Source organism: Drosophila santomea, chromosome 2L (genome assembly GCF_016746245.2).
Source record: "Drosophila santomea strain STO CAGO 1482 chromosome 2L, Prin_Dsan_1.1, whole genome shotgun sequence".
NCBI lineage: Eukaryota > Metazoa > Arthropoda > Insecta > Diptera > Drosophilidae > Drosophila > Drosophila santomea.
This window is the reverse complement of record NC_053016.2, coordinates 14,960,824-14,988,659: the sequence shown is the minus strand read 5'-3', so window position 1 is coordinate 14,988,659 and position 27,836 is coordinate 14,960,824. Positions and strand designations below refer to the sequence as shown.

The following is a 27,836-nucleotide window of genomic DNA, read 5'->3' as shown; positions in this document are numbered from 1 at the left end:
TGATTTTCAATTCGGTTCACGATTTGCATGGCTAGACGAGATACTTATTAACCCAAGTGCTCCGACAAGAAGCGTGATCCAAGTTGTTGGTCACACACCCCGAAGGCGGGATCGGATGCACTTGTTGTTGCTCCTGCCCCATGTTGCATGTTTTCCTTTTTTTTTTTTTTGGTTGCCAGTCCCATGGGCAAGTCCGTCGCACTAATTGCCATTGGATCAGTTAATGATACATGAAATTTAATGTTTGGGAAACATTTGCTAAACACGTCTGAGCTAACTCACCATTAATGGGCTTGAAATACTTTCAAAAAGCTCAAAATGTTTCGTACTTTACATGCGATGAAAAGCCATGATACAAATGAATTTCAAACCAATGAGTTGCCAAATGACGTATAAGATAGTTTAACTGATTCCATCATAAGTCCGAAAACTGATGAAGTCATCTTGGGTTATTTTGAAAGGCACAGAATTTTAACCAAATGCGGTAAGGACTATGGAAACATTAGGGAAATAGGTTTTTCTTCTTCATTGTTTGTCTTCCACATTACTTTAAATTCATTTGTAGTGTCAGGAGTGGGACAGAGACGGGGTGGAGGGGGCGTTTAAAGGGGACAACTCAACTCGTGACTCGATTGACATTTGAATGAGAGTGGAAAATGTGCAAAACGAGTGGCGGTGGCTACCAAAAGTAAAACCAAAAGAAACACTCGCACACAAAGTGTGTCCCCCGTCCACGTCGAAATCAATATTCGGTAATGCATTTTTCGGCTATGCAGGTATTACCACAACAACAACGCCAACAACAGAGAGCACAACAATGGACCCGAAAAAGAAGCCATTATCATGCAACGTTTTGTTGCACGGCAGCTGCCAATGCAATCGAAGCATTTTCGGCAATTGCACAAGAGGCAGCCAAATCCGAATCAAATTCAAAATCAACTAATTACCGTAAATGCCAGACCCAGAAGCGAAATGGTCAATGAACTCACTGCTTGCCAAAAAAAATAGCATACAAATATTTAATCTGATATAACATCAGAAATCTGAATGTACATAAAGCAATTTTAGAATCATCAAACGAATTAACTTACGGTTCTATAAAAGATATAGATGTATACTTATGTATATGCAATCAACCCTTTCTTAATTTATATGTTTTTGTTTTTAATTTCATATGTATTTTTTTATATCATGGTATATGCACAAAATATCATGTATAGCACTTTATTCATCTAAACTCAATAAAACGCATGGAAGTCAATTATGTTGGGCCTCACGTCGCTTCTTCATTTTACCTTTATTCTCAACGGCTCCACCTCAATTCTTTGAGGACAGCGCCAGACATTAGTCTCCGTTCCAAGACCCCCAACCCCGAAACCCGAGCCCCGAACCCCACTTTTCCCCTCATTACACACACACATACGGTAGGTGGCAGTCAAAATATTTGATCGAGGGCCGACTCCTTTTTACCTCTTTCCCTGCGGCCTTTGCCCCTCCCCGCAAGCCCCTCAAATGCCAGAACCCTTGACAAGCGCAATTAATCAATTTTTGTTCTACACAGAGAAGAACGCGCTTATAAGACTTAAATAGAGTTCTTGTCAAACTATTGTTACATTTTACATTGCAATTAAAGAGAACCCAAAAATTAATTACGGTAATCAAAAATGCATTGCAAATAGATGACATATGTTAAAGTAAAAACAATATCCTGTTTATAAATTCACCGTAATGTACAAACAAAACTATTTGTTTTTTAATTTCTCACCCGCACTTCGAAAATTGCGCTATAAATGAATATACTTTTTTTCCGCAGTGTAGTGCCATGTATTTGTATTTGTTGGTGCCCGGAAAGGGTTTATCTCTATTGCCTTCTCCTTCTGTTCTGCATCACACTCGAAAATTTGTTGACCGAGGTTGTTAATGAAGTGTGCAGTAAATTGTTATTGTTATTGGTACCGCTTGCTCTTGTTGTTGCATTGCCCTTTTCTTAGGGAATCTGTAAACAAATTGTTTGTGGCATGAAATGATTGCCTTTGCCGGCTTTGATTTTTCCACCAGCATAATTCATTTTTCCAGTTCGAGAGTCAAAAAACTCATCAATTACAAGACGGAAGTGTGGCAACATTCGTGTGGCAGGCTTAGCAGCATGTTGCTAAGGAAAAAGTTGAAAACTGCTAAAGATTTCAAATATATTTATATAAAATATATGAATAGCATAAGCCCAAAAAACTTTATTTTTAAACCTTTTAATTCTCTGGGCGTAGATTCAGGAATCTTTTCACGAGTCATAATGGTAAATATTTATTATTTTTCAAATTCGCCAGCAACATTTATTGCTTGAGTTTGCAACATGAAGCAACAAGTGCATGAGTATCTAGCAACACTAGTATAGGAATTTAACTGTGAGCGCAAAACTAACATTGCGCGCAGAGATTCAACCGGTTAACATGAACCGATTCGGATTACATGTGAAGAGAGCATGTTATGCTCTTCAGAAAGGTTACTATAGTTTAACTAGATGTTTGCTAATGACAAACTTTTTTAAATAATTTCGACTCCGTTTCTAAAGAACGGGTGCGACAATGCAAATACTTATAATAACCTACCCATAACATGCAACAGCGACCTTTCATAAAAAATAAAAGAAATTAAAATATATTATTTATAATATTATATACCATCAATTATATAATTATATAATATAATAAATAAAAATATTTTGTTATATATATTATTAATTAATATTAATATTATATTTTATAATGAATTATTATTATTTATATTGTTATATTATCTATTAATCGAAAGGGTATATAGACGTCCACTTCACACAGAAGTCTATCTACCGTTTCTTGTTTGCGGTATTTTTCGTTGTTTCAGCCTGTTTTGGTATTTCTATTCGGTATTTTTCGTCTGAATCGGTGCGATTGCTCATTCCGTTTTGAGCAGCGTGCGCGAACGGTGCTTCAAAAAAGAGCGCGCATTCTGCGCGAGAATAATATAAATAATACCGGTCGACGAAAATACAACTAAAAAATAACAACAGCTAGATAGCGAAAAATCCGAGTAATACGAAAGAAAAAAAAACAAAACAAAAGGCGGCGAAGAAGGCCAAAGAAGGAAAAGCCCAAAACTTCTGCCCCGGTTCTCTGCGTGCGCGAGTGTATGTGTATTTGTTGGGCTTACGCGGGCGTCCGTGTGTGTTTTTGTGCGTAATTGTGTGCATGTGTGCCAAAGCTAAGAATCAAAGTGCAAAGCGAAATTGAATAATTTCCCCATCTCTCTTTTTCTCTCTCACTGAGCGTGTAACCAAATACCCGAAAATAAGAAGTTTATCAAAGCTGGTAAATTCTGGAGTGTGAGATAGTACGAAAGGCTGGCTTTTAGAGCCAAAACAAAAACAAGCCAATGTTTTAGTTAACGTAACAACGCGTCCTTGCAAAAAGAAAACGAAAAACAAAACAAATTGAGTTCAAAATAATAGCCATGCCACTTCTGCAAAAACTTTAAAAGTACCACCATTTCCGCACTCTCTCTCTCCTCTGCAAGTTTCCCCACTCTTTTTTTTGTTGTTGAACCGACGCAGCAGCACTAGCGAAATGTCAACTACGACAATAACAACAACGGTGCCTGCCGCCCCCTCCAAATCGGCACCACCCACTCCAACAACAACAGGCGCAGCAGGAGCAACAACAAACGCGCGCACCGCCGACTGCCGCAAGTTCACGCCAAACATTTTCAACAAGAGCAAGTGCAGCCACTGTTTTCGGCAGCGGGAGGAGCACTCGGCCGCCGCCTTGGAATGCAATAGGGTGAGTCTGCGACTTCCCACTTTTTGGGGAAGTTTTATATACGTTTTTAGAACGCTTCTAAAAACTCAGTTTGAGATACAAAATACATCATGTCTAAAACTATGTTAAATTCAAAGTGCTGTTATAATACAGCTATAATTCGACTTTCTGTTAAGACTGCAAGTTCAAGCAGTGCAGTGCATTACATTTGTTAACAAATTGAAAGTCCATTTCTCCAAAGTTAAGATAAAGTGCCTAATGAATATTCACTGTACTTGGAGTTGAGGGAAGTTCCCACCCAAAAAAAAACTATAGGATAAATTTAGTTTTGTGCGCTGAATAAATCTTTATTTAGTTTCCAATTCTGTGCGGTCTTTTCTTTGTTTTTCTTTTGTTCCGAAAATTATAGTTCCACTTGGTTTTTCATCTCATCTCAGGCTTCTTGTGCATCTTGCAGCAATTTTGGGAGACATTTGGGATTTTAAATAAAATGTATGGAGAATATCTATTGCTGGGATTAACTTGGTTGTGAACACGACAATTTATAGATATTTTAATGGTTTCAACATTTTGCAGTTACTGTAGGTAGTCAGAAAGTTAGAAATGCAGAACGTTCGCTCGTTTAATTAAAACATTTTTAAATAAGACAGCATAATCTGATCGATCGGCAAGCATGGCCGGAGCTGACACAGTTTAGTTTGATTACAACGACTTCTTCTAAAAAAAAACCTAAGCTTTTGACCAAGATTAATTCATTAATTTGACCTAAAGCATCGTTCCCCCGGGCAAAAACATCTTCTAATCTTGAAACTTTCGTCCAATCAAGTTACAAAAATCGCCAGAAGACAACCATCATTTAAACAACAAACAAAATTGCGGCGCGACAAAGGAAAACTCTCGCTTTCTCGTTTCACTGGAGTCTTGTAGTCTTAGAATTCGGGATAGAAAATAACGATACGAAATAAAATGCCACCGAAAACTAATTAAAATAACAAAACCTAATCAAAGCATAGAAAACATAAAAACCCACCTAGACCAAACTGCCACTCGCTCAGGCAGCCGAAGAAAAAAGTGAAAATCGTTTATTATGTTTACCTGTGCTGGGGCTGGGTTACCAAAAATTTACGACAATACAACGCCCCGAACTAAAACACCATGCCCACCGTGCTGAAGTCAGAGCTGAAAGGCCAACCTGCTTTCTTATAAGCCGCATGATAAGTTTTGGAATTTGTATTTAATAAACATAAAATCGCTGTCGTAAAACATCGAAGAAAACCGAGCCGCCTGTATGAAAACTAAAACCAGAAGAGTAGTTTACCATTGGGAAAGTTGGATCTTTCGTTGAACTATGCAAATGAAGAAGGTGGTAGAAGAACAGCGGGAAAGATATGTCAACTGCTTCTAAACACTTGTCGAAAGATTAAATCCAAGATTAAGCATCATTTTGGCCGACAATATCTAATCTTATTTCTTTTGGAGATTAAGATAGTGTTTAGAAAGAACGAGTTGAGATTGAGATTAAAAAGAAGCGCTGCTGCACTCTGTAACATACATATATGAATGTGCTTATACATGTATATGGTGGCTCGAAATAAACATATACATATTAGCAAACACGTTTTTTTTTATACCTAAGTTAATATTTTATAAACAAAAATATTAAGATTTAAATAAATAAATAGGCAACCCGTGCCTTTTTTCTCTTCACCGTTCTATTTTTAAAGCGCTCTCTTTCTGTTTCCTTTGCCCTGTAAAATCGTTTATTAATTTGTACAACTTTTGTTCTTGTTTCGTAATAATTTTGTGAAAATGTATTTTTACACAACTGACCCTAATAAATTCTGATCTGGTTTTTCTCTTAATGCCGTTCTCGTTCTCAATTCTGTTGACAGGGAATTTTGTGCAGTTTTATAGGTCGACAAATGTTTTTTTATTCTGTCTAGTTTTTTTTCTGATATATTACATCGACGGCCGCAAGCGCCCGGTTTTTCGAGAAGCCTGCAAAAATTAATTATGCGATTGTCAAAAGCAATTTCTGGCTCGCTGCTTGTCTGCTTGCCAAATTGGAATGGCTCTTTTTTTAATTGATCACCCAAAAATGACTCGCATACGCGAGAGATTTCTAGCGCAATTTGACCTCAGGCGAAAATTGCTGGTGCTTTTTGTGGACTAAGAGCGCGTAGAAATCAAACTTTTGTTTTCCAAATGCTTCAAATGTGTCCGTGAGCCGGGGTACTTCAACTGCGTGACTGATCTTAAAAAACAGTGCCAGAATGACCCCCATGAAATTAGCACAAAACGCTCACACACCGACCGACTGTGTTGTATTGTTAACCATTTATTGAGGAAGTCACAGACCCGAAAAACAACGAGAACTCATAGAGAAATGCCCTCTAAAAAGGCCGCAGGCATACAGCACTTGACAGCCGTGAAAAGTGTCGCCTTTGGGATAGAATTCATCTAGAAATGATAGTGTGGCGTGCAGGGGGTATGAATGTAAATGATCCATAAACTGGAGAACTAGTTGATCGATTTGTTGGCTTAGCTGTTCCTGGCAGCATTTCCTAATTTATAAATAGCTCGAGTTACAATATTGAATTACCCGAGCTGAGCGAAGCGTTGGAGTTGAGTGTTCACAAAGAAGAAAATAAATAAACTTTACTATTTGAGTGTGAAAGTCATTTGAGTCAATAGCCAGTGGGTAGAACAACTGTGTCAACAAGTCAATGGGTATGGCGGGGATCGGGAAGTGGAAGAGGAAGTGGAGCACATCAGGGGTAAGTTTTCCATAAGTAGGCAGATCTAAGGTTAAACACCCTACTAATAAACCATTCAACTGTTCAACTGTTTCCTATAACACGTTAAGGTGTGGGCTTATTGTGAATTCAGTTTAGGAAACTACGACATACTTAATGCAAACAGTGTTCGTAACTTCAATTTACTGAAAAGCTTTAGCAATAATTGAAAACGCCTGTACCTTGAATGCAACAATGCAAAGTCTTAGAAACTATGTGTGTATATTTAAATCATTGGGACATCGTTACGGCTGTCGTTCAGGAACCCCTCCGCCTGCAGGCATTTTAAAGTCAAATCTGGGAACCGTGTGCTCCACACTCCTTCGGTTCAGTGTGTTCCACATTTGGCTCCCCCTTCCTGTGGATGCAGTTGCTCCGCAGCTAATATGTATATGTATGTAAAAATAGAACTCAACTCTTGGCTTCCGCTCGTCGAGCGGCAATTAGAAGGCGTCGGCAGCAGTCAGTCCCCCCAAGACTCCCCTCTCAAAATGCCCCTCCAGCGGTCTCCTTTTGCGGTTACTCAACCGACAGACCTCACAGGCTTGGTCCCCCGACTAGGCCCACAGATTTTCTACTTGGCAGTCGTTCTAAATTTAGCAACACTTTTGCTTTTGTTTCTTGCTCTCGAGAAGAGTGTCCATGTTCGCCTGTCTTCTGCCTTGGTTTTGACTAGTGCATAAATGCTGGGCCATAATTGTTGCATTGTCTGTCGCCGATCTGAAGGCTAATGAAGCCGGCAAAAGCGTCCCTAACACGGCTCTCGGATTACCTGGCCATGGGATCGAATGGGTCAAGATGGCCTGGCATAGGACCACCTATCGTTAGGGGTTCCCTTTGTAGTTGGCGGTGCACAGACAGGAAAATGCGCACAACAAAAAACAAAGGCCAAGAAAAAGCGACGAGGTGCAAAACGGATGTCAGAATGCATTGTCAAGTCAATGGAGCGGAACATTGCAGTTATCACAGGGACCATCCACTTCAGAACCCATTATATTTGAAAAGATGAAGCTCGTGTTTTTGGGGGCTGTGCCATGTTGACAGGTCAGGTCAAAGGCTTGCAGCATTTCAGATTCTGGTGGCCCAAAACGCAAGAAAGCAGCCCGTAACCCCGAGAAAATCTCATCTTTCGGGTCTTTTTTTTTTCATTTTTGTACCGGCCGCGTGACTGGGCACCCCACTAAGACACTAAGACTTAGACTAAAACTTAAGCCGAGACTGAAGCTGAGGCCCCACCAAGAGGTCTAACCTATTGGCAGTAATTGTGGACTTTGCCGCTTTCGGCGGCCGTCTATTTGTCTGGCAAAACAATTGGCAAGGGACACCTTGGGCCAAGAAACCTGGAGAAACAAAACCAGTGTACAAGTACGGGTAACAAAAAAAAATATAAGAATATAATATATTTTATATATATCATTGCCAACAAAAATAGCTTACACATTTCTCTTCTTACAACCAAAGAATGACTAACAAGTTATTTAAAACTGGAAAACAACGCCTTCCTTTAATATAAACAAATATGTAAATATAACTTTGGCCCTATTTAGATTTAGAAAATAATATTTCACAGTTTGCAGGTCTAAAAATATATCCCACCTTTTTGTATCAACAATTTTATGACAAAAGTGCTTAAAATCAATTGAATCAAACAAAATTGTCTCACTGTTAGGCAGCGGGTGTCATTTTTGAGCTGTGTGCCCCCGTTGAGTATTTGTGTGTGATTCTCCCTTTTCGCCTGTATTACCCTCTCTGCTTCACTGTTTGCCTTAGACGTTTGGCCATCGGTGTCCTAGGTGCCTGCCTATCCCACCAAAAAGATCTCAATTGGTCCCCGGGGTGTTATTGAGCTATTGGCAGCATGCCATGGTAGAGGAGAAGAGGGCCGTTCTGGGAGTCCCAATACCATCCTGTACACCATTCCGTCTCCAGGTCTCCAGTGGAGTCGCTATAGACCTCATTCACTCGGCCTCTCGGTCTCGCGTGTTCCCCTTTGGCCCTTTGAGGATAGTTAGTTCTCAGTTTCTGCCAGTGTGCCTTGGCCTGGGCCTGGGCCTCGGCCAAGTTCTTGTGTTGTTTGTCAGAGAAGTATACACATAATAAATATTACTTTTGCACACCCATCCTGTACATGCATCCCCGCACCTAAAGCATATATACATACCTTCGTGTATCCTCGTTTCCAGTCTTAACGTGCTCAAGTGGCCAACAACCAACGTTGATTGATTGTTTGGCTTAGAAATTGTTCCCAGCTCTTGGAGCCCCCTTCTATGTACATAGGTATGTGAAGTGGGTGTGTTGCAGAAATTTGCATTTTCTAGGTTAATTAGTTGTGTATATGCCACCCAGCGGAGTCAAGTGCATTGAACCCGTCCACTCACCAGTCACCTGCATCATCCACGATCGCTTTTGGGGTCATCTCGTTGCTATCTAAATCTATAGTTGGTTAGTTGCATTGTTAAGCATCAAGGTAACACTTCGAAGCGATAAGGCCAAGGCACACTATTGTGCAAGTGTGAAAACAAAAGAACTGGCTAAAGACTTGATAAATAAAGGAAACAAACACGTATCTCGAAGATACACTCAGCTGCAGTAGACAGTCTGCAAGATACCGAGAAGTTGGCAGTTGCGCATTCTAAGCACCATCAACCAGATAAGAGAAGTCGAAAAGTCAACTCTTCTGTTGTGAAGTCAATATTCTTGACCAGGTTTGTTTACTGGAGTTTTTTATTTAAAAGCTATTTGTTCTAATCTATTGTAAAAGGTGCTCGGCCATGCTTCAGCTGTTAATATCATATTATTATATGATATTGCAAGAAACATTTATTTTAAAATGTATAAAAAAAGCTCCACAAGTTATTATCGCAATTTGTGTCTACAAGTATTTGAGGAAAACATGTTTTGACATAATTATTCAAGATATTCATAAAACAGAAGAGCATCTAGAGATCACCTCCCTATAAGTTAAGAATTCACGCGACTTGCGGTGGAGCTTATCTATCTAACTTTGTTGCTGCTATTTGTACTTTATTGTCTGTCTGGAGTTGCCCGTCTGTGGTTGCAATTAGCAGGGGGCATCGTCTGAATATTCTTCAGCCACTCTGCACTTTGGATCTCGATTCTGCGCTGTCTTTCTTTTTTGCATGGGGCCGTGTCACAATTATCAGCACGAACTTCTCTGTCGCTCAAAAACATGAGCAGAGGTAACCGAAGACAATGCCCAGAAAGTTGGCTGCGTCTTCTCCAATCTCTGGCGCTCTTTTTGCCTTTGTTCAGCTATGGGGGCAAACAACAAATGGGCCCACCAACCTTATCGCGATACACAGCCAACAAATCATCAATCATTCCATTCCACCAGCAACCATCTACAGCAGCGGCAAAACCAAATCGACTTCTTAACGCCAACAGCTTCATCTCTGAGGCTGCTTTAGATTCAGATTCAGCTTCATCTCTAGCCCTAGCTATTAGATTTCCTCATAAAAACAAGCTGAAGTCGGCCAAAGTCTAAGACTAAGATGTCGAAAATAAGAGCCCCATCCGCGGATTTAGTTGAGGGTCCCCCTTTAGATTGAGTTTGAGCTCAAGACTTTAGTTTTTAAACTCCCGGCGACATCTTCCGCTGCGGCGTCATTTTATTTATTTATTTCTTTTTTCGTCTACCTATTCTATCTCTTGGCTATGCCTTAATTAAGTCGGCTTTTCAGGTCTTCGAAAACAGTGGGATAAGATAAGGGGAAAACACTGTTATCGTTTTTCAGCGAATTCCAAAAGATTACACTTATTTAAAAATCGATTGGGAAATTATATGCAAATGTATATCATGTCTTATTATTAAATACTTATATTGAAAGTAATATATAATGTTAAGATTCAAATTAAATACATACATTAAATGTATGTTCAATGCATTAAATGTTAAACACCCTAAAATTTTGTTTTTATATGAATACATTGCATATTGCATATGCAATAGGAATTTTATAATTTCTGGGTAATACTAACGAAAAATGGTTTTCTTTTAATTAGACAGTGGATCTGCCAATTAATTCATTTTTGCAGATCTAATTTTAACCACTGTGGAAAGACGCAAACGCACAATCTATCACCGCAGCCCTGCTTCCTGCTGCTGCTCAAATTGAAAGCTAATTCTGTTCAGTAGCCGCGGCAGTTCCTCCAAGCCATGCCATCCAGTCATCCATCTACTGCTACTCCCGGCAGTCTCGGCATTTGGCTAAGAAAGAAGTCCAGGTAGATCCCCAGCCTGCACATTCACTTGTTGCCTCACTGCAACGATTTTGCCACTTCATACATCAGCCATCATCATCAGCCGGAGGGAGAGGCCGAGGAAAAGGGGCAGAGATGCACTGCCTCCGTCCATTGTTCCCTTCGCCAGCCGTCCCATGTGACATTTTGCTGCATAATTGAATTCTTATTCTCTTCGCCGGGCTCACTCAATCAAGACACAATACTAGACTACCCAACTCCGGGGCTGGAGCCCAAGTTCCAGTTCAAATGGCGCGCTGCGAAATCTTCTGAGTTATGGCATCTTTACACCTGCCCCTGGGCACGGCTCTTTGCTTTGAAAGAGATAGAGTTGGAATAATAAGACCAGATTCAGGAGAGGGTACAGGGTAACATGGGGCAAACACCATTAGATTGCCGGCGATAAAGTCGGTGGCCGTGGAAGATTCAGGGGATCGAGAAGATCTCGGGGATGGGGCATCGCGCCTTGGCATTTTCCTGAAATAATGACGTGTTGAGAAGGGCATCTTGATTTCAAATTAGTTTATAATTATGATTTTGCCACGACTGCAACCTGTATTTTGCCATTCCACTCTTCCACTATTCCACTCTTTCTCTTCCTCGACCATTGAAATTGCTGTTTAATTGGAAAGTAATTTGCACGATATCGGAAGCTTTGCAGAGCTCGGTAGAAATCGTTAGTTTAGACCCGTCGCGGTCCAAACTGCATGCCATAATTCCACTTTTCCACACCTCTCGTCGGCACAATTATTGCAAATTGCCTGGCCAAATATTCATTGGTGCGCATATTTTAGCATCGAAACGGGCTAACCAAAAAAAAGTACAGATTTTTACAAAAATATCAGCCCCTCCGGCGTTTGTAATTAACTATCAAATGCTAATTTCCTGTATAACTAACACAGAATTCGTATTAAAACGAAATAAATAAATATTTATGTATGCATTAGTCAAGTTTTTTGGGGGTTACTGAATGTGAAAAATGCCTGTGCTTCATGAATAAACATAAGACAGCTCTTATAAATCAAAAACTCACCTGTCAAAATGTGTACAAATAGCAATCAGCCATGAGCCAGAAGATTTTTATTGCGACTAAAGTTTTGATTAATGAGTTATTCTTGTGGAATGATATTAAGGAAACTCTGAAAACGAATCTTGTATCTTTTATTTTATCTTGTTAATGAAATCAAAAAAACTAGTTGCAGCGATTAAAAGTAATTTGAATAAGATTAGAATGTGAAAGCAAGTATACAGTGCAAGTTTCTTTTCATTGAAATAATTCTTGAATAGAAGGCTAATATAGATTGATTTTCATTTTAATTTTAAGATACTTATGGATATCAGTAAATCTATTGTTAGTATCTCCCATTTCACCTTAACAACTGTAATGATTATGATTATCTTCGATGCTTTCATGGGTTTTCTTTAGCTTTTCCAAGCGGAAATTCGCCTTGCCAATTTCTTTTTATTGCTTTGATCACCGTACTTCTTTGAGCTTAGCTCGTTTTTAAGATTCTTCGGGTTTCGGGGCCGTGGCAAAAGGCGATATGTAAATTTTTTCTCTCTCTCGGTCTCTCAGTATCTGTGTTTTTATTTTTTGTGTTTGGTGTGCGGTCAAGGTGATCAAGCCACGTCGAGTTGAAGTCGAGTCAAGTCGAAATTCAATAGGAATCCACGGGCAGGTGAGGAAGCGAACCGGGTGCGGCCTATAAAGCTGGGCTTTAACACTTTCAGGTAGAAGTTTCAATTTTATGCTCTCCCCTGCTTGTTGTGCGTTGTTGCCTTTCGTCTAGATAAATCATCTAAAATACATTCCATTTATTTGGCAGTTTAGAATTTGGCTGCTCTCTGGTGATTTTTTGTGCGTAAAATTTTGGGCATGGGTTTTTCGTGAGTTTCTTGGAAACGTCGTTTTCGAAACAATGGACGTTTGAAGATCTTTTGGTATGATTTCAGACCTGCCCAGACAGTCCCAAAATAAGAAAAATTGATACGAAGAGTTGCTTTATATAGGGGAGCATGGGCAAAAACAATAAACCCAAGAAATTGGCAATTACAGAGCCAAAAATAGGCAAAATGAACAAGGCCCAGACTCCGTTGCCGACGACAATGGCAAAAGCATTTATTTATAACCAATAATTTTAGCCATTGCAACAACGGCAACAACACATGCTAAATTACGTAGGTGGACATGATAATTTCGCTTCGCTGCAGACACCCTGAACACACAGCCCCCTATGAAGAAAAAATTCGAGCTTCAAGCCGCGCCCTGAAAAATAAAATACAAAATAGCAAACAACGCCGCCATTGCCCTGGGGGGAATTTCATTTAAATAAAATAAATTTGTTGTCTTGCTGCCCAAAAAAGAGCGATTTCAGTCTGCAATTACTGTAAATTTGTGGCGGCTACAATGCAAATGATGAGTGATCGAAACTCGGTGAAAAGAGGGCTTAAAGTCGGAAAAGAAGGCGTTTAAATAGAGCTGCCAATTGGGCGCAAAATTCCATGCTGTTGTTTAAGGGAGAAATTTAAACGATGGACTTACAATGAGAAGAGAAAGGGGAGGTGGGCTTGATTCATTGTGATTTTAATTAATTAAGATAAAAAGCCGACGTACACGAATTTAATGCAATATTGCAGAAATATTACCACGACATATTGGTTGGGTAATATATTATATAACAGAATATTGAAAGCGACTTTGCTCGAGTAACAGAAAACTACATTTAAATCAACCATCTCATGTTTATCAATAAGAACTCATATATCAACCAGTATGTTCACTTCCTTTTATGATTATAAAGATAATAAATATGCAAAACAGACTGTGAAATATAGATCTTTGTTTTGCGCTTCAAGAAATTGTCAAAACTCTAGTCCAATTTTCGCAGCTGAAGTATTTAACATAGCTGCAGGCAGGAAAATAAAAAGCACCCAAGACAACTGCATTTTAACAGAAAGATTTGGATTCCGCATGCTGTGACGATGTCAACGGGTGGGTGTACTTGTATTGGAACTACCAAACCACCAAATCCATTGAGCCACCCAATTCCCCGATAAGCCCGGCTCCACCAAGACAGTCACCCACCATGTGCAATGTTTATGTTTTGTCTTCGATTTGCTTCTAGCCTCCCACAGTACGTGGGTCGTAGTGGAATTGTCGATTTGGCTTAAGCTTTCGGTATCTCTATCTTTTGGGCTTTAAATGGGCGAGCTTCGCCTGCAGATATCATGTACATACTACATACAGAACAGACCGCAGATATGTATGTGCGGAAATGTTTTGTTTGCGGGTGTGTGAGGCTTGCGGCATTTTTTGGCTCGGCGATATGCGTGCAATTTATCAACTCATGAAATATTTAGGTGTTTGCCATATTTGAGCACGTCTTGCATAATTTGTACGTTTGTACTTTTAATTAAAGATATTTTAGATATATTTCTTGTTTGGCCATATTTGGCCAGCTAGATTCCGAGTGCGATTGCAATTGTTGTGATGTGGGGCATGCCGCAACCGAAAACTCGGAGAGGCAAGAAAAAAATTAACTGCCACTCGGCTGCCTAAATGTTGACTTGCAAATTGCGGCCCTAATTTGTCTTTTTACCCCTTATCCGAAACCATTTATCACGGTGGCCATTAATAGGCATTTTCGGGGCATAATTAGTTGTTGTTGAAGTTTTAAATAACAATATTTTTCGAAAGCAAATATTTGACCCCAAAAAAACGCAAAACAAAAGGAAACAACACGTTTTCTTTCTGCACAATTATGAATCATTTAAGATAAGAACCTTTGGCTTTTTCTCTACGGGTTTACCTGCAGATGATGCTACTGATGATGTGTTTGGCGTTATATGGTGATTAGCCAGTTCTTGCCCTCCCGCAGAAATATTTAACCGGGGGGCTTTCAAACACGTTTACACGTTTACTAAGTTTTCACATCTCCTTACTAAATTATTTTTACGTTTCTCTTCTTGTTCTCGTTTCAGGTATGTACGAAAACGAAAAGTCATAAAATATTATACGCTTATCCTAAAACCCTGTGTAAGACTATTTTTAGCTTTATGCTAATTGTTTGTGCATAATAAATGGAAGTATTGTTCTGACAAATATTTTAAAGTTATTTCCAAAAGTCATAAATCCTAGGTGGCCTCGTAAAGCTGTTAGATTTAACATATCGTACAGAGTAGAGTTGACATAAAAAGCCAAATTTTCTCAACAGGTTGATACTGAACTTTTAAAGCATTTAAATATAAGTTTCGATACAGATATTGTCTATTTAAGTAAGAAATGTACAACAATGTATGATTTCCTGTGCGATATGAGCTAGGTTTTTGGAATTAATTTTATTTAAGGCAATTTTTTAGTTTACAAAGCCGTATAATAAACACATAAATAATAGCTCCTTAAGAAGACTTATCCGCAAAATGAAATGAATATGTTTACTCTGTCGCCGGAAATTAATTGTCCAATAAAATCAAGTTCTTTACGCGATATTTTTTTTTATTTTACTATTTTACCATTTCGTCCGCAAAGTTGCACGTTCATTTTTAGTCATGTTTACATTTTCGCAGCGTTATCAGTTATTAACCCACTTCCGTCAAAAGAAAAGAAGAGAAATTAATTTTTTGCTGCTGCCAAAGCGGTCAAAATGAAGAAATAGAAGCAGAAAAATAATTTAAAGAACCTAGAAAAATCTAATAAATCATCAAAGCGAATTGGGCTAATGTCGTCGCTTCATCAGCTGAGCTAAATTTCGTGTGAAAGTCAGACGCTCTCCATATACATACAGTTCGTATGTTTCTTCACACAAATTAAGTAATTTTAATTTAATTAATCAAATTATTTTGCATTTAACATGATTATTCTTGGCTCGACAATGACAGACCTAATTGAGGTTGAGTCCGACACAGAAATTCCAATTCCAACTCACTTTTGAGGCGTTAGGTGGGCTTGGCCTTTGACTTGATGCGGTTGTACATACAACAAATATACTCACACACTCGATACATTTCATTGCGTTTCATTCATTTTCATTTAAGTTGACAAATGTGGCAGTGTGCCGTGTGTGTGTGTGGCCCACTTTATTTCCATTCAATTCGTTTAGATTATGGCCCGAGTGGCTTGTTCGAGCAATAGGAGAAGTAGCAAAAACAACAAAATAAAAATCCACTAACAAGATGAAAAAGTAGCACTTTTGTTAAATGGAAACTTGAAATACACTGAAAAGGTGTACAACTAAATTAAAAGACAAGAAATTTACGCTGACCATGTAAACGTGAAACTCACAGGATACTAAAGAAAATTAAAATTTGCAAAAAATTTAGCAAATCAAAATATTTTTAATATTGTAGAGTTAGTATTTTTAGCATAAAATTGAGTTTTTTAGGCTCTTTTCAAAAGGTATATATTTTTTTTAAGATCTAGTGCTGTTACTGTTAAAACATGAAACTTACCTTTATAAAATCTATCTTGAAGCTTGTTGAAAAAGTTTTGTTTCGCGCATTGGTAGCTTGAAATCAATTTCAAATCAATTCTCATTGTTTTTTACGTTCAATTTGAACCGCGCATGGAGAAGTTTGGCTTTTGAGTCTGCGATCGGTCTTTTTTACCGAACCCGTTGACAAGGTCTAGGTGCAGCCCGTTTGTGAGTTGAGATGGAGCAGTTGGACATTTGATTTGAATATGAATATATATTTTGTCAGTCATTTTCGATTTCTTGCACGCGCCAGTCGGCGGACAAAAAGTCATTGGAAATGTGACTGAAGTGAGTGCGAATGAGTGTGAATGAGTACTCATGAAACGGTTCATGGCGCAATCATCGTCAAATGCAAATGACTGACAACCTAGGGCAAGGCAATCCAAGAGTTAATATCTGTGTATCTGATAGTGAACACGGCTTCCGCACTTTACAAATAGAAAGTACGCACCCAGCAGACGACTGAAGGTAAATAAAGATAAAAACGATTTTACCCAACTGAATCGGTAAAAGAACAAACGCCATGCAGCTATCAACTTCCGTTTGAAAATCTTTTTTCTCATGTTTACTAGGTAATTGTAGCCCCATCCACCCCATTCATATATCAATATCCAGCTGGAAAGTGAGTAGGAAAAAAAACAATTATATTGATTTGATTTGTGAAATTTTCAAGATTCTCTGCGAGGTACCGTTTCGTTGTTGTTATTGTGGTTTCTGTTGGCGCCCTTCTGTGGGCAATTTTCGCCCAGTCTTCTCCTCATTTTTCTTTTTCTCCCTGCACTTCTTGAGTTTCTTGTGATTCTTTCCGATGATCATCATCGATGTGGATGTTGATGTGGATGTGGATGCCCCGAATGCGTGGTGTGAGTGTAGTAATCGCCCCATTGGGCTCTCCCCCACCCAATCGATCTTTCTCTCTCTCTCTCTCCTTCTACACCGAAAGACAATAGATGGGGCTAATCACAAATTTAAATTAATTCAAATGTGTTACTTATGTTCACAACAGTTTGAAGAACAAGAAGGAGCTGGTCGGTGCGAATGGGTTCTGTAAATGGGATTTTACACCAATCTCATAGATATCTTGTTGAAGAAATTACCGATGTGTCAGAAAAAATAAAAAAGTTTAGTATTTTATTAATATACAGTACTTTTAAACTAGTCACATAATTCTTAGAGCCCACAGTATTTATTGAAATAAAGTTTGTTAATTATCATTATTCACCTTGTTTTTTCTGTGTACTGTCTCTCTGTTGTTGATTTTCTTCACAGGCTCCTTCAGAGAAAGAGGTTGTTGAACTGGTCCGAGTGTGTCTCGTGTGTTTGTGTGTTCTGATGTTGTTATTATTATTGTTGTGTTCCCTCAATCAGTTGCTGCTGTGCTCGTTTGTTCTCTATCCATCTCTTTCACTCGCCACATTGAGTTCTATTATAGAAAATTATATTATTATTATGTATGTACTCTACTCGCTTTTTTTCATGTTTTCTTTGGGCCCTGTGTTGTTCTTATTTCAGGCATTTTTACTGTTATTACACACGGCTTTATTTTCCTTATGCAAATTTGTATGATTACTCCAGGTGATGATATTCGTTCATAAGGTTTCTCCCTACTTCGGTTCTCATGCCAAAATATGCGAAATTCTTGAAAAATTGCTCTGAAGAACACGAAAACAAGATTGTGTTCTGCACTTGGAAGGTGTTTTTATAAACGAGCATTTTCTGGTAATTCATCTTGATTGCTTTTCGTTGCGTGCAGGACAAAATATTGATTTTAGGGCTTGCTGTACGATCAGAAAATTAAGGGTTAAGAACTTTAATTTTAAGGGAATTCGATCACATGAAAATCTTTTACAAGTCATAACTTTTGAAATTCCCCCATTGATCGTGTTTATTAAAACCTTGAACTTCCGAACATACGAACTTGCATCAACCAAATATTTCAAATATAATCACTGATTGACAGGTTGTAATTGATCCTCCACGAAAGCCCCGTTATCTGCGTTGACACTTAAGAAAGTAATTACTTGTTTCCCTCTTCAAATTGTAGTCCCTTGTGTGCTCTATTTATTTTCCCAGCACATCTGGACGAGCTTATCGGATTTGGCTCTTCAATTAGCGCCCGAAAATGGCCCATCTAAATGAACCATAAAATCCAAATTAATTCAATTGAATTCAAATAGCCGGACAGACCTCTAAAGACTCACGACGACATCGTGCTCTTATCAGCTGATCCCTCGTCTATTAAATGACCTTTCCACAGACATCTGAGAATTATCAACGGAATCTCAAAGTTTGTTGCCGCTATAAAACTTGTATATATGTATATGTAGGTACATAGAAATGCTTGAGTTTTCTTGGCGTTGGCGTTCAAGTTGTTTTTGTTTTGGTTTTTCGTTTGCTGTCTTTTTTTGGGTCAATAAAAAGTGCTGACCTTTTTTGTTTGTTGCCGTTTCAGGGCTCAAAAAGCCGGCCAGAGCGGCGCTAACAGGTTTTTCCCGTACATGTGAAGCAATTAATTTTAATACGAGCTGCTCCAAGAATAGAACTGTGGGGAATTTCCTATTTTTCAGTAAGAAGAAAGTGTTGATTCGGGATGAAAATAAATAGAATGCATTAGTGGTTCTACAACAGTATCTTTTGCAGCTGAACAAAAGAACGAAAAATTTGCATTCATTTTGTGACATTTTATGCATAATAAAATCACTCGAGAATAAATGGTTTCTATTTCCGTTCACTGCATTAGGCCACTATTGAATTTATGTCTTTGCCAGAGTCTGGCCTCTCACCCCCTGGTCAATCGATGGAAGTGGGTTTTTGAACCTACTCTAATCAATACATCAAAATTTACAACAAGCTCTCCGGGTCCTGGACCTCATGACTAACAAAACCGCCCAGCTGGTCTCTTTTTTGGGGTTTTCAGTGTCCGAGCGATCTATCTGCAATAGACCGCCAATTGACACAACAAAACGACGAAATATTTCAACACAAGCCGCAGAAAGAGAGGGTCCCATGAAAAAAGAAAAAAAAAAAAGCCAAACCCAATTCATGCAGAAAATATCAACCGAAAGGTTCCCACAGTGGACAGACACTTATGACATTTTGCTTTTTAGCAATAAATAATTTATGCATTTTATATATTGACACACATAAAAGTGGGAAAAATGTATGTGCGAATATATTTTTGCAAGCGAAATGAAAAAGATAAAAGTAAATTCAAAACATTCATGCAACGCCAAGGAAATTAACAGCAATTGACGGTTGCAATTTGATTTATTGGCTTTGGCTGGCAGCAGGCGAAAACAGAGAGGGACGGCTAGCCGAAATGCGAAAGAGATGGAGACAAAAAGTGGTGATTTATTGGCACGATCAGTAAAACGTGTCGAAAGGAGGGGCATGTAGCAAGTGATTTTGGAGTCAGAGGCCTTCTCTTCTCCCCAGCCAATAGTACACGTGGTCAAAATGGAGCGGGAGTTCTGACACTGACCCATTCCCATTTCGTATTTTAAAGAAATTATAATGGAGAAAATAAACACATTTAACTGTAAAACTCATTGAGAAGCCGCGAAGCACTCTTCCAGTCTTCCCCCAATTTCTTTACCTATTTCCGTCCCGTCCCGTTTCGGTTTGTCTATGACAGTTAGACTCGCCGTGGCAAAGCGTTAAGCAATAAAAGCGTTTGAAGAAAGCTGAGAACTGAAGAGTCCACCTCATTTCTATATGCCCCATTCCATTGCGTGTTCTGAATGATCAGCAAAACGTCGCCCAACTAGAAGCATTGAAGCAGGAATGCTCCCAAAATTACTAAATCACGTTCTAACCTAAGTCTAATCAATTCTTTCTTTACCTTAACCAAACTAATACTTATACTGTAGTATTATGTTATATTAAAACTATTTAAAAGGTTTCTAAATGCTTTAAAACTGCCATCAAGTGCTGGTTTTATTTGCCTAAGAAAGAAATGCTCAACCCTTTCTTATTCAAAGCCCAATGTTAATTTCACACCATTTTTCAACCAAAAAAAGTCTTATTGTTTGGCTCAAAAAGTACACGAAATGTCTTTGTTACAGCGCCGGAGTTCACTTTCTTGCTCAGCAAATCGAAACGAGTTAACAAGTGTAACATTGGCAATTTGTTAGGTAATTTGCCAGAACAACCAGGCGAACCTTGCCCCCCATCTCCACCCACAGAAAACCCCATTAGGGGGCCAGTGACCAGGGCGAAAAACAATGGAATATGTGCAGGAAGCCCTAATGACAGAAGAAGTAAAGTTATGTAACGTTTGGAAAATTGTCATCGCCTTTTGTCTCTGTGTGTTTTCGAAGCTAATTTCATTTTCCGTCAGCCTTGTCGGCAAGCAGTGGAGAACTAGGCTGTCTCACTCGAGTTTTCCCCCCTTTCGTAGATTATACGATTTTGTTTATTTTCCACTTCATTAATTCGCGCGATGACTTTTGCCTTGCCCAACAATAGCGCGGCTGCTTCAAAATGCTCATGCCTAATGTTATGTAATTTCCTCAAAATTGTAACTACTCTATTTTGTATTCGAATGTTTTCTTTTGGTCTCTTTATTTTCCTTTATATCTGCATTTGTTTATCATTCGACTTTTGCCCGTTTGCCCGTTTGCCCGTTTGCCTTTTGCCATGCTTACGAGTGCGTTTTGCCTTGGATTCAGCTGAAATCGGGTTTTATTTGGTATGTGTCTCTTTGTCGATGTTGTTTGGCTTTGCCATTACTTGGGCTTCATTATTCAATCAAATGCATTGTGTTTGCGACTGCCGCCTGTCCCGGTGCGTCTCCATCGACATTTTCGAAAGCCCAGGTCTTGGGCATTGTAATAACTTGGTTCCTACTTTTTTTTTTCTGCTTATTCACTTTTGTGGCTTGTCATTATGCAGATACGTCCAGCGCGATAGAGACGTTCTCAGAGGGGTGGGGAAACGTAACATAATCTAGAAAAATCGAATATAGTCCAATTGAAATAGGAACTATTATATGATTGCAATCATGCAAGTATGCAAGTGGTCGATAGTTCTGGTTTGGGTCTCAAATGATGTTAAACCTAGATTACGTCCTCGGAAAGTGGAGTATTAATCTATCTAGCTTAAGCCTAAGCCGCACTCCCTTCACGGGATAGACAAAGAACCAATCAATTGCACTTTCTTTACACCAGTTCCATGCATTCACTGCAGCTTACTTTTCCAAAAAAAAAACAATTTATTTAGAACTTCACCTCAATGCCCTATTAGATCTCATTATTCCACTTCGTTCAGCCTCTTTTCCGCTATCACAGATCTCGCTACTCTCTTTTTCAATTATCATTGAATCAATCAATCATTTCATTTCGTTTTCAATTCGAGTTTTATCAAACAAAAGCTGTGCTCCCATTTCACGATCTCTTGGCACGATCGAAAGTATGTCATGGCGGGTGTAATGAGGAGCCCCCCAACTGTCCAATTATTGTTAAGAGATATGGATAAATAGGGGGGCTGAAGGGATATAGCCATGACCCATTTATGGAGGAACACCCACTGATCAGTGATCTCTTTTAAATGCGGCTTGAAACTTTGAGATTGTGTTGAGTTTTTTTCTGGGAATTTGAGCTTTTACTTTTGATTTCAATGCGGCTCAAACATGGTCGGGAAAATAGAAAATAATAAGATACAGTTACCATTTACAATTTTCCACTTCCCGATTCACCATGTTTGGGCTCACTAATGCATTACTAATTAGATTTTTGGGGCCGAGCCTTTCGCCAAAATGTTTTTGCCGCTGCACTTTCACGTGTGTGCAATATACAATGTGTGCAATTGAATTATTGACTTTATTGTCTCAAGTGGCAATAATAAATAATCGTAGGATGTTAAACAACATTCACCATTGTTGGCAGATACTCTTTTGGCCATATTTGGAGCGGCGAAACCGCCGTTAAACATGCAAATCGTGTAGGACTTTCCTCAGTCGAGGCAACCTTCGTACGCGTATCTGGCATTTCATACACATGCCATGTAGCATTATCATTAGCCGTAGTAAAAGCTGCATATACTGACAACTGAATACTACGTATCGGGCCACCTAACTCATGCAATCGGAACGAAAACCTCAAACCGCGCTGGGTAAACATTTTTGCTACAATTCTATTAAATTATATGTCTGTACCCGTACATCTGTACGTATCTGCCCATTATCCGACGATTGTAATCAAAATCAGGGGTTTTCTCTCTCCCGCTCGCCCAGTCTTAAACATCTGCCATGTGTTTGTAATTGCTGATCCACCGGAGAAATGATTTATAAACGGAGCCAGAGATTGGGGCTCAGGCGGAGAGGCAGAAGTACTAAACTGTGTTGCATTGCAAAAAAAAGGGGCGCTTATTATTATGGCAGGCCGGGCAGCAAAAAAGGTTGAAACGTTTTGCCGACGAAGGTTAAATACCCTAATTAGGTCAGTTTTTACAAAACAGTTTACAGGTTCATTGAGATGTCAGAGATTGAAGCCATAACCTGCATTAAAATCGAGTCTTATTAGGTAATTGGTTACTTAGCTTTTGTTGAAATAACTCACTTGTAGTATCAAAACTAACTTGTATATGAATTAAGAACAATGGTGCAATCTAAAATCCAAACGACATCGACTATCCAGATGCGCACATATCACATTTGATATTTTATTTTTCTTTATGATCTTTGCGTTCAAGTCCAGTCAAATTGATTACAGTACGTTGGGGTCTATAATTCGATACCATTTTTGAATGCTTCAATACACCTGACAGACTGACAAACTGACAAACTGACGGGCTGACTTGACTGGCTAACTGACTGAGCAACTGAGCGACTGACAAACGGACAAAGTCGATCACACAATGAAAAACACCACGAAAACCGGCTGACGAGTCAAGTTCGGATGAGTGACTGGCGCAAGATCATTATCAATGGGATCTGCTTAAAAAAAAATCGAAATTATAGCATTGAACAAATAAGAAAATGAAAATGAGAAATAAACGAAAAACAGGTGAAGTGGTGATGATCGGGCCGCAGCTCTTTGTTATTATTTTTCATTGTGGGGCCGGCATTTTTTACACAACTAAACTGTAACAAGTTTTTATATTAAAAATGTACAGAGAAACCCATAACTTTGTATTGTATTTTCGTATTATTATTTTCTTTCTATTTTTAACTGAAAAATTACTTCATTTTTTCACTTCCCGCGAAACAGTGTTTGATTCGATATTGAAACAACTTTCACTTCATTGCCGCAGCACGTTCCCACTTCAAATAATTGACAAAAAGAAAAGTCTTTTCCCCTCCGCCCCTTTAAATGCCACTCCTCTAATTTGAAATCGAAAAGCGAAAAATCAAGCTTAAAGCGTTTTAATTAATTACGAATGCATAGACTGACTTTAACCTTTTTTTTTTGGATAGTCTTTTGTCGGCTCGTTTTCTACTCCTGCAGGTGAATGGCTATAAAAATCAAATTTAAATTAATTTAAATTTATATCTAGACGCCTAATAGGGTTTTTCCGAAAAGGAAAGAAAACCTGAAACCGAATGGAACTTTGCCTGCCTTCTCTTAGTCTTTGCTGCTTTGCCTCTAGAGCTTTAAAAATATTTTAATTAGAAATTATGCAAATTACCTTTTATGGTGGCTTTTGGCGATGCTTAAGTTACTTGGCTGCAGGCTGAAAAAAATAGTTTCCAACAGCTTAGGTTACTCCCCCAAGCAGGTGGCGAGGGGCGTTTAAAAAGTTTGCCTACACACATAAGAAACATTCATTTAAAAGGTTAATGATTAAATAGTATATTAAATGTAAGCTTGTATAAAAACATTTATAAATTATAAGGAAAAAGAAACAGTAATGTAATGCTTCATGTACATTACCTATAGAGATTTAAATATTTACTTATATGCTTTTATTGATAGATATATTTTACTAAGGTACTGAGCCAGAACTTTTATTTAAATTTTTCTAAACCTCAGATTTGACATCATCAAGAGTTAAACTGGTGAGCAATATATAATAGCCAAATATTCAGGCCACCCTCGAATGTAGGGCCCCCAACTATTTAACTTTGCAGACAAGCTGTCTGAAAATTTTGTCATATTAGCCTGTTTAAAACGTTTCTGTATCTTTTCATTCCATTTTTCTTCTTTCCAACATGCCAAGACCGCCTTTTGGAGTTCACATGAGATATAAGTTGCACCGACGTCGTCGTAGGTTGGCTGGGTTCGGTTCGGTTCAGTTCGGTGGGGTTCAGGTAGGGATGGTGGGGGCTTCAGGGGGCGCCAAAATGCTTATGCAACAATAGGTAAAGCTCTCTTGACACACAAGTTTCTCACATTAGGAAACAATAACAACAACTGCAATTGCAAGAGTCTATGAGAAAAATCACACATTATCTGCTTGGAAAATCAATAAATCAGGGAACAGCAACAACAACAAAACAAAGGCCCTCGAGTCTGTCCTTGTTGTTGTTGTAATTTTTATTCGTTTAATCTATCGCAGAAATCAGAAATATTTTGCCATGAAAAATCTCGACAAAATATCATTGAAATTCACATAAAAAAGTAAATAAATAAAACTCAAGATACCCCTCAGTTGCAACTTGCGACTTTACCAGCTGCACAAGTGAAATGTCAAATATGCAGTAAGAAGTGCACCAAAAAAAAAGAAGAAAAAAAAACAAATTTTGCCACTGGTGGAGCTTGTAAAATTTTATTGTTGCTTAGCAGTTTACATTGTTATTGGCATTTTTTGCAACTTTTTGCAAATTGTATAATAACAACAATTACAAGCAGCCAAAACAAGCAGAAAACAATTTTAAAAGTTTTCAGGCAAGAAGAAAAAACGAGAAGTAAAAACCACAACATCTCACCCACCTCTTTGGGTCGCAGACTCTTTTCGAGGTTGTTGTTATTAGCCCCAACGACTAAATGTTCATACCCAGATTCGACCTCACTTGACTTCTTTTTCACATTGAAATTAACAAGAGTTGCGGCCAAAACACAAAATGCAGCAAGACAAGGCGGCCAGAGCAGACAAAAAGCCGAACTCAATAAATAAGAAAGCCTCACATGCAGCAGCAAATATTTACAAAATGTTAACCCTCGGAGTCTGGAGTTTTTCAGTTGCTGCTGCAATTGCAATTTCGGTTTTTTGTGCTGAGCAGCGAATTGTGTAATCGCGATGAGCTTTCAGCGATAACCGACAATAAAAAGTGGGGAGTAATACAAACTGGTGGTCTTTTTCGCACAGAAAATGCTATAATCATTTCGTAGGGAACAAATTATAGGCTGACAGCAAGAAAGAAAGGGAAATCGTTAACAGAATAATCTTCTTTGCTTTCGATTGCAGAAAGTGTAAGGTTTATCCCTTTCGTGTTACAACATTTTATACAAAGTTCAACTGTTTACTTTAATACTTTACCAAGTTTTTTCAAGAAACATTTAATTTTAGTCTAGCGGCCAGTTTACAGATCAGTGTTAATATCTGCCACACGACTAAATGGTCTTAAAGAAATGATCTTATGAAATTATCAAATATATATCAATGGGTGGAGTTGGTCCGCTGGCGAATTCGATCATCTTGTCATTTAGTTTTGGTGAGTGGATCTGTTTCGTGGAACACTTTTATGGTAGTCATAAAAAGCGAGAGAAAGAGGCCGTTGTGGCATAAATCGCAGTTGGAAAATCATTTGCACATTTATCTTCCGAACTGAACCACTTCACTTTTTCCCACTCCACTCCACTCGGCGTCACTCCACTCACTCACTGGCCTATAGATAACGAGTCCACAATTTATGAATGACAATAATTATGCCACCAAATAAGAAAATCCCAAGCGAAAATACCGAAAGGCATCCAAGGAGGCCGTCACGTCGCATGCGAAAATCAATTAGGCGCAGTCCGGACTCGAAAAGTATCTCGTGGACAATCCGGGGATCGAGGATGGTGGATCGTGGCTGGCTATCTGGTCTTTTATCTGCTCCAGGAAAGCAAAGAGCTCAGCTTCGGCTGCCCCAAGACAACAGGTTGAAAACTTATCGCGATCGCTGTCGCTTACGGTAAATGTCCAAAGTTATTACTAAAAGCTGACAAATTACGACTCGAGCCTGGGCATGGAACTGGCCAGAGTTTCGGTTACGCGACTCCGTACCCGTACACTCGATTACTTTGTGTTGCATCTGGTTGCGGAAATGCAAACTCAAACTACAGATCTGATCTGGCCCGGAGGAGTCATAGGCATCCGAGGTCTTGCTGCTCTAACGCGCTTCAGAGAAGCGTTAAATTAAAAGTCGCTAATCATATCAATGTCCAAGGCGTAGCGGTTACCTGTCAATTGATGAGCGGAGACTACAGTTCTTCTGGCTCTCTGTTTTCCTGGCAGTGAAGTAAGAAAAACAAAACAGCTAAAAACTGGAACTGCCACCGGGCCAAGTGGCCAAGTGGCCACAAAAGCGACACGATCAGGAGGTGGAGTAACTGGCTTTCATAGCCGCTTAACTTAGCGCCAAGTTACGACATTGTCGGATTGTCTTTTGACTAGCCAAAAGGAATGCCTTAACCCAGTACTGGGCGAGAACTTGTTGGCCGAAATGCATTTTCGGCCATTTTTAATTAAAATGCATAAGGGGCAAACGACTTCCTAAGATGCCAAAGAGTTCGAGTTTTTAGTTGAAGTTAATCAACGATCCGATTTATACAGCTTGTATTATTTTAAGCTTTTCAAATTGTTAAAAATGAAAAAACATTGCATAAAATATTATTTGTTGGGGAATAATTAGCTGTTGTTTTATTGCATTAATCATTGAACATTTTGTATGACATTGAATATGTAGTGTAAATACAATTTGCCGACTGCAGCGATTAATCTTAATGTTCCACTTCATTTGTCATGTTATGAGGGCTTCTCAAAATGGAATTCAATTTTAAAGGATGTTTCCCCAAGACATAAGGGTTAATTGGGCCGCTCGGAGGCCGCCGTCGGATCCAATAAAGACAGACGGACAGATGAATGTCGACAATGGGTCTACTTTGGCCAGGGCCCAACCCATTGGCCATTGCATTGAGTTGGCCAGCTTTTGGAAGCTTCGGCAGCCGAGGAGGAGGTTACCTCCAGACACAACTTGATATCTTGCATCAAAAACTGTTTCGGTTCTGCTTGGTATATATTTTTTCTGCTGAATCGACTGTTTTCTGAGCGAGCGCACTCAACGCAGCACTGAATTTGTTTAGTTATTTGTTCTCCGGTTTTTGTGTCGTTCAATTCTTTGGCTTTTGCCTTGTTTCTGCCGAATTTGGCAAATTTTGCGAAAAATAACGCTGGCAGTTGGTAATTTTGAAAAGTTGCGCATCTTATTTTTAATTTTATTTATTTTTATTCTTATTTCTTTAACCTGCAGCTTTCAGTTTGTCCTCTCCATCTTTGCCTGCTGGCTGACATTTTAATATGCACTTTGCGCCCATTTCACAATAAGAAGGAGAATTGTAAAAATAAACATTATGCCTTGTTGCTGCTGGCTGCTGCTG

At 38.8% G+C, this 27,836-nt stretch overlaps 1 protein-coding gene across 2 annotated transcripts in view; it reads left to right on the top strand.

Annotated features, from left to right (window-relative positions):
• The first annotated feature begins 2,934 nt into the window (after window positions 1–2,934).
• The window catches only part of LOC120443998 (protein outspread), an 83,455-nt gene continuing 58,553 nt past the window's right edge, over window positions 2,935–27,836 (top strand). For both annotated transcript variants that reach the window (XM_039623476.2, XM_039623477.2), the window contains exon 1: window positions 2,935–3,812. In XM_039623476.2, the coding sequence (XP_039479410.1) occupies window positions 3,600–3,812 (213 nt within the window). In that variant the 5' untranslated portion in view covers window positions 2,935–3,599. The remainder of the gene's footprint in view (window positions 3,813–27,836) is intronic.